General features: G+C 49.9%; 3 protein-coding genes across 3 annotated transcripts; 1 reads left to right on the top strand and 2 right to left on the bottom strand.

Annotated features, from left to right (window-relative positions):
- Positions 1-989: 989 nt before the first annotated feature.
- Positions 990-2,343, top strand: PFICI_07936 (uncharacterized protein; the record flags this gene model as incomplete). The annotated part of the gene is made up of 2 exons (XM_007836517.1): positions 990-1,656; positions 1,718-2,343. The coding sequence occupies 2 exons, from the start codon at positions 990-992 to the stop codon at positions 2,341-2,343; spliced, it is 1,293 nt and encodes a 430-aa protein (XP_007834708.1).
- A 982-nt stretch (positions 2,344-3,325) lies between these two features.
- PFICI_07935 (Mitochondrial phosphate carrier protein) lies at positions 3,326-4,487 on the bottom strand (the record flags this gene model as incomplete). The annotated part of the gene is made up of 4 exons (XM_007836516.1): positions 3,326-3,357; positions 3,424-3,776; positions 3,845-4,264; positions 4,354-4,487. The coding sequence occupies 4 exons, from the start codon at positions 4,485-4,487 to the stop codon at positions 3,326-3,328; spliced, it is 939 nt and encodes a 312-aa protein (XP_007834707.1).
- A 3,743-nt stretch (positions 4,488-8,230) lies between these two features.
- On the bottom strand, positions 8,231-9,694 carry PFICI_07934 (uncharacterized protein; the record flags this gene model as incomplete). The annotated part of the gene is made up of 1 exon (XM_007836515.1): positions 8,231-9,694. The coding sequence occupies one exon, from the start codon at positions 9,692-9,694 to the stop codon at positions 8,231-8,233; it is 1,464 nt and encodes a 487-aa protein (XP_007834706.1).
- Between the last annotated feature and the right edge of the window lie 905 nt (positions 9,695-10,599).

Genomic DNA, 10,599 nt, shown 5'->3' with positions numbered 1-10,599 from the left:
ACGTGTCATTACGTACGACAAGAGAATTAGTTGTTTTTGTTTTTTTTTTTTTTTTTCCTCCTTTCAAAGGAATTTGCACGTGCTGTCAAGTGCTGGTAACGTGGTAGAATAGAGGGAAAGGCAAGCCGACTTGGAATTCGACGTATAACGCATCACGACGGCTCTGGTAAATTTACGGGTTATGGTTAGCTCAATCACTAAGTACCAAATAGCGGGGTCATTAACAAAAGACGTTTGCCATTTTAGGCGTGGGGATCAATCTCCCTTCGGCCGCGGATTCGACACCAAAATACTCCAGTTCTTCTAACCAATGTTTGGCCTGGGATCTTTTGAACGATATGCTGAAACTTGGAGAATAATTGGTTCAAGAAGAACACATTCCACTCTTTTAGGGATTTGCTATGGATATAGACTAGATCACAAAGTGGTGAAAGCATTGATGGGGCATTCTGGAGCCGATTCCCGCGGCTTAGGGGATACTAGTTTGCTAGTACTAATAATGCTCGGACTACCTCCAGGGGCCGGCAAGAAGCGGTTTCGAGAAGGGGGAAGCCTCCAGGGCTGGATTGTTCCTTCAGGTCTGGAATGGAACCGAGTATACGACTACGTGTGTCGGAGCTGCTGCTTGTGCAGCATGCGCTCCACCATCAGTTGCGCCTGTAGATTGCGACCCATCAGGGATTTGGCTCCTTTTCTCAAAAACCAGAGCATCGCCTCTCGCAATCTGAACCTTCTGGCGAAGGATTCACCCGAAAAGGGTCCAGCTTGCGGCAGTCAACTAAGGCAATGGCAGGATGACTGCATTATTACTAACCGGGCATGCCCCAAGACAGGTAAGCATACGCTGAAGTCACGCTTGATTGAGCACGCCCGGCTTTGCGGGCTCTTGTAGATATATCGCTGCTGACAACACCATATGCAAATCATTCGTTTATTTCCTCGGCGAGCAAAACTTCCCATGTCCTAGAATGATGATTGGGTATACAGCCATGGCCACCACCAACACTGCATGCGGAGGCCAGGATGAGAGAGATATAGACGGCCCTCCCATAACAACTACGACTCAGCATCTCGAAGGCGAATGGGCTCCCATCCAGAATCCCCGACAAGTCTCTGGCCGGACTCTTAGGAGATCGTGTGACCGCTGCCACCAGCAAAAGCTCCGATGCGTAGGGAGCAAAACATCGTTAGAAGCCTGCGCACGATGCCAACGCTTCGGCGTCGAGTGTGTTTACAACCCCCGGTCTAGCAAGCAGACCAACAAAAACAAAGCCGGAAGCCAGAACGTTGCACAAAACGAGCCCATGACACCTGTCATAAATCAACAACCCCCGAGCAACTATGGGGCATTTGACCCCGATCAGCTGCATCTAGACAGCTTCTTCCCATCTGCTTGGGATGCTATAACCACCCCGCCTCTGACTGGTCATACTCTGGCGGCACATTCACACAGTAGCAGTGCGTCGATGCTATCAACGAGCACAGGGCCCGTTTTCTCAACCAAGTCGGGGATGGACGAACATGTTGTTCTGAGCCCTCCAGAAGTATGCAAGTCGGGCAACAGCGACTCGTCCGATAAACTTGCGAGCATATGCCAGACACTAGAAAATCTACTCAAAACGGTAACGAGTGAACAGACAGGCCAAGGCGAACAATGTAAACCCGCACAAACCCCGCCTAGAGTAAAAAACATGATAGCTAACTGCGATATACGCAGATTCTGTCGGCGAGATATTCAACGCCTTTGAATGCTTCATATGGATCGTGGCGGTCGACCGGAGACCTCGGGCCCTATCGCAAGATCCCAACACATCCTTTGACAACCACATAGACGGCAAGCAAGCGTTCAAGGCAGCGCAATGCTACATGCTTTGTATAAGGCTTTTAGCCGCGCTTTCGGAAAAAATGCTCCAGAACCTGTTGGCATCACCCACGCCCGCACAACGCCCAACATTTGGTCTAGGCACGCCCGACTCGACGCAGTTCAGTAGCGGCCCGCTGGGTGACATGGTGGAGAACTTTCGGATGGAAGACCTATTTGCCGCCCCCACGGAATCGTACGAGCAGGCTGCCGAGTCCGCCGCTAACATGCTCCGCGTCGGCACCCGGCTCATTGGGAAAATGGAGCAGCTGCTGGACATCCCTTCCGACCTGGCGGTGGGCACCATGCCGTCGGCGGGAGAACAGCCAGGCATCGACCATCAGCGAAGGAAGCGGTCGCTGCCGGCGCGCCTCGTCGTGACAACGTGGGATCACGAGACGAGTGTCGGTAACAAATGCGCAGTAACGAATTTCAGGCGCTATCGCGCCGCCATCTTGGGTCTTATCCAAGGCCATGTGTGAGAGGCTCCCCTATGATGTTGAACACACGAAGCTACCTACCTATTATTATCATGCAGCATGACCTGCTGAAACGTACGTCATATCCGCTCTCGAGCCCCAAAGCCTCGCCAAAGACAATGGAGAGGTCTGGGTGCAAACCTGACATATACGCCGACTAGAACATCAAGTCCGCGATAAAAAAAATGTCGCACACAAGAATTGGCATCCTAGCGGGAGGACACAGGCCTATAGACTGGCCTGTGCGCACCATCTCTTGTGTCAACGACTCTGCGCGGCTTCAGTACGATGTAGCTTGGAGGCGGTGATCGGCTCCGTCTTCTATTCGGTGCTTACACGACTCACGACGACCTCAAAAGGTCACATAGATTACCTAGCGATTAGACGCTAGCCATGAGAGAAGATGTCTGCTGAGACAGTTTTATACCCTAAGGAAGCAGTAGAGGCATCGCGGCCAACACCGTTTCTTTTGAGAATATACATATATAGATACATAGAAGCATATAGAAACATGAACAAATTATTTCGACCAGGGTCGTATACTACCATAACGCTTACCGCACGAGGGCTTGTCTTTATCTTGTACTTGAGAGTTTGGCTATGACTTGTCCAATTGGGACATCTCTTATATAAGCACCTTCTGCCAAGGTGCAAATTGTCATTCTCCACATTTTCTTCACTGCCAATTTGTACTGGTTAGCTAGATTTTACACTACAGACCAATCGAGAGCTTAGATTAAACAGTGTAGGAAACATCAACTTGACCGGTTTGCACTAATCCGGCGGCAACACACGTCTCTTGCATACGACACAGCAGTGACAAGATCTTTATCGGCAATGTAATTGATTATAAGAGGGTTTGAATAGATAGGTTGTGTGCTTGGCTCGCGCTAATTGCAAGCGACATGAAACGATCTCGCGCTGAAAAAGTCTATATCTTACTAGTCTACGATCTTTCGGTCTTGACACAAATGCTAATCAACGTCTATTTGGAGATCTCTACACCGTTCGTAGCACCTGTAATAATCATGTTAGTAACCTGGTATTGACGCGGGCGTATGCAAGACAGTCATTTAAACTTACCGAGAGCCTTCTTGATATCACCGTAGATGGCGAATTGACCGGCAGTCAATCCACCGACCATGAAGAGACGGGTGGGGAGACCGGCAAAGGAACCACGCAGACCGAGCTCGCCAGCAATCTTGACGAGACGGGAGATGGTGCTCTCACCGGGGAGTCCCTTGGTCTTGTTGATCTTGGAAAGCATGGTGTCGGCGGGCTGCGAAACAATGGCGGCAGCGAAACCAGCCATCAGACCAGAGCCCAGGTTAATACCAGTCAAGGCACCACCGGAGAGCTTGGACTTGTCGAATTGGCCGAGGATGGCCTCGGAAACCTTCTCGAAAGCGACGAACTTGGTAACGGTGTAGGGAACCCTGTGCAGCGCGCGTAGGTCAGTAAACAGATCTTTGAGCTAGTAGGGGCTGGATCGGGAAGAACATACTGCTTGAACAAGATGGGTCCGAAGCCGGCGTAGAAGGCGCCAATACCCTCGGTAGTGAGGATCTTGGTGAAACCATCAATCAGACCCTTTCCGTAGCCGGGAGTAGAGACGAGACGGATACGAGTGGCCTCCAGGGGGCAGAGGGCGATGGAAGCGAAGAACTCAGCCGAAGCAGCCGACACGGAGTAGACGGCGGTACGGTTCTCGCGGGCCTTCTCGAGGCCAATCACATCGATGGCCTGCTTCTTGAAGAACTCGTAACCACCAAACTTGAAGGCGCCCTGGACGAAGTATCCAGTGAACGTGGGACCGAATCCAGTGGCCAACGCGCTGACTCCCTCATTCTTGATGACCTGGCGGAAACCGCCGATCATGCCACGGTTGTACGTCGCAGGGTCGAGTTGTATCCTGGTCTTGATCCTAAAGGGGCTGTCAGCGAGCAGGTCGACACGGTGGGCGCGGCCGGCGGAGGGCATAGAGCTCAGCTCCATGCGGCGTGGAACACGTACACATCGACGGGTGTGAAGGCGCCGTGGGTGACCGAGCAGCCGAGAGCTCCAGCCAGGGCGAAGCGGGAGTAGAGGTCCAGGCCCTCGGGCTGCTTCTTGACGAGCTCACTGACGGATGTGGCAGGGGCGGCCATTGTGAAATGTGTGATGTGATTAAGGAGGGAGAGAGGAAAAGACGAAAACTACGCAAGGCAATGCGATGTAATGGGAGACAGGAGAACCAAGGACAACTGGGTCAACTCGGCCGTCAGCAAAAACAATGGGGATCGCTGGCGCGGGTGAAAATTCGATGGATTACGGTGAAGATTGGATGGATTACCTGCGTGTTCTTTTTCGCAGGATGCGTTGTTTTGGCCTCTCTTTTTTTTTTCTTGCGCTAATTTTTCGAAACACTCTGCTAGGGTGTGCAATCAACTGCTTTTGGGGGGTGTAGAGGGAAATTGCGTCACAAAACAGACTGAAAAGCTGATCTTGTCTGTGCCAGGCATTAATACACCCACACCAGCTGTTTCTCGGGTTTCTTTGTTTTCCGTTCTCACCCGGATTCCGTTGTCGTGGATTCCCGTACACGATCTCATTGGCTCACAGGAGCGATCGCCGCTTGGTCCTCGCTTGCGACGATGTGGGACCTCCTTGTGTGATGTCAGCCAGGTCAGCTTTGCTCTGGCTGGGCTACCAGTGGCTACCCAGTAGTGCTCTTGCGCTATAGTCTCTAATAAGGCTGCTAGGCCAACCGTTGGCTTAGCTCCCAGCGGGTGTTCCCCGTGGGAGCTAACGCTAGGGTCGACGGAATATTTGACCGCCTCGCGTCCCGTGTGCCTCTTGGACGACGTAGTACGGATACTTCGCGAATGCACGACCTTCTATTCCTGACATTCCGCCTGCCATAATGCATCAGCTGTAAGCACGACACTTGGAATCCTCCATCTGTGGAGAAGCAATAGTTGCTCACAGGCTCGCCTCAGGCGCGCAAGGTTCATGGGCATCAGAATCCAATTCCTCGGCCGAGCCTCGATTCGGGATTTGATCGTGGTGGGTTTCCATCGTTCCCAACTTCCAGAATCCACAATACTCTCCTCGCCATCAAGTGCCTTTGAAACTCAAGTCGGGGTGGAGATACCCAATGCTGTCAATATGAGCTGGCTCTGAGTACATATATACGACTTGACTTGAAATACCAGATATCCCGTAATTGTGATTCGAAAGGGCATGCCGGTCAGGCATTCAGTCGTTAAGTAGTGCTGCCATGCTGGCACTGGACTCCATGCCCAATTCATTGCAGGCCAAGGTCATAATTCTAATATGATCTTGACATTTACACGTCTGCCTAAATGTTTGGATGATTGATGACAGGCTAATTTGACCATCGGACACGAAAGAATATTTGTACAAGACCCTGTTACCTATATGGACTGCGCATTCGACAGGAGTATATGTTGATCGTTCACGCTGTCAGGCCGACTAAGTGTTGATCAAAAGAGCGTGAATTTGGAAAGAACGGGTGGCCACGGTGCTCGTGTCTTATTGCCACTGGTGATAAGAGCGAAACACGACGCCCTACAACACAACATCGTATTTCAGCTTACGTGGCATTCGAAACTTACTTTGCATGCAGTACTGCTTCACCCAGTAGGCTAGAACTTTTGAAGCAAAATGGCCCTCTTCTGACATGAACCGTTATTTAAGTGCCAGACGCTATTCCCTTTCATTGTCGGCCCTGGGATATGTTAAGCAGACTGGCACTTATACTGCGTTGTGCACAAAAGTTCCATGGTAATTATTAGGTAGAATCCGACACAGGCTTTGGATTGAATATTAGCAAAGATCATGTTATTTTCAGCAATGGCTTCCTTGATAACTTGGTCTAGGTAGTTTCTTTCAGTCATAGCTTATCGTCCAACCGTTTCAAATATGAGTCTATGTCTGGATCACCTTCGCTGGAAATCATGAAATGATCACTTTTAATTTCGTGTGCCACTCTCACGCTTTCCCTACATCTTGGGTACGTGTCTCCATTCTAATGATTTCTCATTCAGAGGATAATTACTATAAGAAAGCTGTGCTCGTACTCATGTTACCTTTTCAACACAAGCTTTTTGTTCTTGAATCATGCCGATCGCCGATTTGTGCCTCGGCCTGCAAAAGATCGGAACAATAATATTACGTAAGCTTTATACCAACAGCCAAGTCTTGAGCAAGACAGCCTCGGAAGGGAAAATCCAACAATTAAGCCATTTAGACAAAAGATTACAAGAGGTGTGTCAAGAACGTGTTTATCTATATGCGGTACAAATGTCTTTGCACGTACGCCTTCAGATTCACGTGGACAAGACCTCAACTGCTTTCTCTCAGACTCAGAATCGTGTAACCTATTATAGGCCGTGCATCGCCCTGCACAACACGTATGCACATGTAAGCAGTGATATGATAGGGTTTACAACTCAGTCCGTTTCTCGATAACCTCAGGGGAGATCAACAGAGGCTTGCACTGGGCCTGCGAGCTGGATTTATCTGCCTTTATGGTCTCTACTGGTCGTAGACTTATGGACATGATGATCAAGGAATGAAGTAAATCGATAGTTGACCGATATATCCAAAGATACACAATCTCCATGGCAGAATAGAATAATACCAAGAGTACCGAATGTTACAATGGCTAATATATCGAGTTGGCAAATCGGTAGGCCTCAGTGTCTGCAGATCTCTATAAAGTAGCCGCCATTTTCGTCTTGCGTACGCGTTGCAACTAAAAGGACACAACCATACGAAAGATGGAACGTACTCTAAACTATGTTGATATTGTTGTGTCACTATCTTTTTGACTGGAATAGGGCCCCTGCCATAATCAAAACGGCTTAGTCATGGATACGGCCCAGGAACTTTCAACCAAGGGTAAGCGGTTGGAGACAGAGGTCATCATGGGTGACACCGGCATTTAATGAGTACATGCAGTCATACGACAAATATTCCCTGCTTGCATAAAAGGGTCTTTTTGGAAAAAAACAGGGTTGTCTTTGGGGATCCATCTCATAGACTGCAGCCCTTCGAGACAAATCAGGGGGGATATGGAGAAATGCAATGTATTCATTCATTTCTAGAAAGAGCATGCCGATATGCATGATGGCCCGCAATCTTCCCCAGATCTCAACGGAGAGGGGCAGTCGGTATTTCTTCAACCTGGTCAATTTTGTTGTTCACTCACCTGATCCGTGCCATATGCGAGTACCGACTTGTGCCGCGATAGAACTACAAGGCTGTCTGGATAGTGCAACTTCCGAGAGTGATGCAGAATTCACGTGGTGCACATTTCCACCATGCCCTTTAGTCAGCTTCCACGACAGTGTCTTGATCATTACCGAACATACTACTCCACGATGGAGTCTCGGAAAAGCCAGCCAGACCAGACAAGGGTGGGTGACTTTCACCTGGGTATGCACATTCAGCCATGTACGAGTAAGGCGTTCTCAAGATTCGGTTCTTCCCTGCTGCAGATACATTCTGCATTTGCATCAAAGGAATGGAGCAGGAACTGTTGCGGCTTTTTGCACATCAGCTCGACAGCAAATATCTGCTCAAAGAATAAGGAGCTTGAGGCTTAATAGAATCGGGACTCGAGCATTGGTACTACGACCATTCTCACTCTGTTATGCAGACTGTCATCTCATATCGACAGCATAGCCGACCATACAATATTTACACTAGCATACCTGGTATTCAGTTGCACGACGGTACCAACCATTTGAAGGTCTCTGAAGTGGAGGAACCAGTCTTCGTAGTGAATCTATGTACCTGTCTACTCATTATACCCGTCTATACAGAATTCCAAATCCATGCCGCAATTGAGGAACTACAATACACAAAGTAATAGATGTACGGGCTAGGGTTGGACATAATAGTCCTTGACATATTGGCTGAATTCCTTATCCTGCATCAACAGTTCGTGCACCTTCTCGCTTACAGCAATGCCGGCTTCCAATATCTTCTCACCATCATTGTCTACTTTTCCGGGCATCGGGAACAAGAACGGTATTGGCGAGACTGGCTGGCGTACGCAAGTTCCCGGCCCAAATCCAATGTCCCACGTATGATAGTCGAGACAAGCCCAGCTCGTAACACCAGCGTCCATCTTGCGCGGCGGACTAGTCATCCACGTTCGCGTTGCTGGCTCCTGGATGGTGCTAAGCCAAGCCTTGGCGTCTTCGACAAAGGTCGCGTTCACATTCTGGATTACACGTCGCAGCGCTACAGCTGCATCGAGCGGCCCTTCTGAAGCCTTGAGCGTGGCAATCGGGACCTCTGCACCGTTGAAGAGCGTGCCATTGCCGATGTAATTCTTGGGAAACCCGGGGTTGTTGTTTGAGCGGAAGCTGACGGGAAATACGGACCAAGAGGTCTCGATACCCTCATCTTCTCCCAATGCGCATTTGGCACGAACCAGTCCCCACCATAAAATGGCTTGAAAACAATCATGAGTCGATACCCTGGCGGACCTCTTTGCTGCGACTTCGTCTTTCAGAGCTGCGACCTTGTCAAGGTGGAAACTGACAATCGACGTCTTGACTGGCGGTCCCATCATGTTGGACCAAGGGTTGTTGGGGTCTGCCTTTGTGGAATCCACCATGCAGCCATGAGCCGTCATCTTTCGCTCTAGTTCCTGCACCTCGGACTGAGGAGCCGGCTCGGGATTGATGAGAATGGTGCGATCGGTGAACAGATCAACGATAGGAAGTCCTCGACAATGAGCGCCCCAAGCGTGGAAGATCTTATTGACACTCGGTCCATCTGCGACATAATGATGGAAGCAAGCAGTGAGGATGATGCCGCCGTCTATAAAATTGAGCTGGAATATGCACCCAGGCAGTCCGATCTGGTGGCCCTCAATGGACGCCACGGGGTTGATCAGGCCATCTGGATAGGTGGCGCCTTTGGGGAGCTTCCAAGGTCCAAAGCGTTCACGCTCGAGCTCTGCATATGATGGAAGATCGGTGCGGACAGTTGTCGCGCCAGTCACCAGGAAGAGAACTCCATCATCGTTTCCGATTGTTTTGAGCGTACCACGCTTAGACACGGGGTCTACCGCAGCGGTTGCAGTCAGGTGAGGTAATTGAGAGGCGAGCTTTTCCAAGCCCGTCTTGAGCGACGTGACGATACTCCTGCGTGACTCCTCAGACTGTTCAGTCAGCTTGTAGTGTATCGTTATTCGTGCGTGTATCTTGGGCATGGCCTGGTCACAGCCAGTGATGGGAAAGTCCCTGGGCCCCCTGAGCGCGGGATCAGCCGGCTGGCAGACATACGTCTCTACGCCTGGCGCGATCTTCTGCTCCCATGCTGACTTGGCCATTGTCCTACGTTTGTTCAACTGCTGCAAGTTGTGCAGCAGCCAGGTGAGAAGATCTCGAATCGTCTGCGACTCTCTCACAAGGAGGCGACTGATATCTCGGTTCCCATGCCATGATGTAATGAATTGCACTAGGCCGTGCACATTTGATCCTTCAAGATGGAATACCGAGTCGGCATGTTGTGGTATATGATATGAAGACGGCAAGACCCTTGGATCCTAGCAAGTCTGGTAGACATGCATGGTATGGGCGGCAGGACCCATATTCAGCACTAAATTCGGCGTTGCAAACGCCGATGTCAGCGCCGAATGACAACATTCGCTTAGCCCATGTAATACTATACGAAACATGGTCGCCTTGGTTGATGGCAACGGGCATTCAAATCCTACGCGAGTCAGTCGTTGTCTTTGGGAGTTCAGGATGCGTGGGTCTGAAGAATCGGTATAGATCTTCAGGATCAGATCTTAGTGGGAGTGACAGGACAGGATTAGGAGGCGACCTGGTATTATTTGCCAAAACGTCCAAATATAAGCTCTCGGGGCATTACGTTACCTTTGTGTCTTTGAACCAATAAATACAGTCGGATTAGATTTGTTGCATACGTGTTGTACGCCAGATTTATTTTTGAGTAACAAGTAATTTCTGGGTATTTCGACGTAATGTACTCTGTACCTTTTTATAGAAATTTGTGTAGGTAATCACGTCCCCTATAAGTGGGCACAAGTCCTGGGGCTTGTAATCACTAGCATTCCACTACCTGGTAGGTTGGTACCACCAATCTTGGCGGGGGTGTACCTTTTGTAGTCTCATCCATACAGGGATTCTATCAGACCAGATTCGGCGAAAAGCTGCTAGCCTGGAGGCGCACCTCGTTCGATTTTAGCGGATGATGGCCTGGTTAGCTGCT

The sequence above is a fragment of the Pestalotiopsis fici genome (genome assembly GCF_000516985.1).
Source record: "Pestalotiopsis fici W106-1 unplaced genomic scaffold PFICI_Scf_5, whole genome shotgun sequence".
In the NCBI taxonomy this organism is placed as follows: Eukaryota; Fungi; Ascomycota; class Sordariomycetes; order Amphisphaeriales; family Sporocadaceae; genus Pestalotiopsis; species Pestalotiopsis fici.
This window is presented reverse-complemented; position numbering and strand designations above follow the sequence as displayed.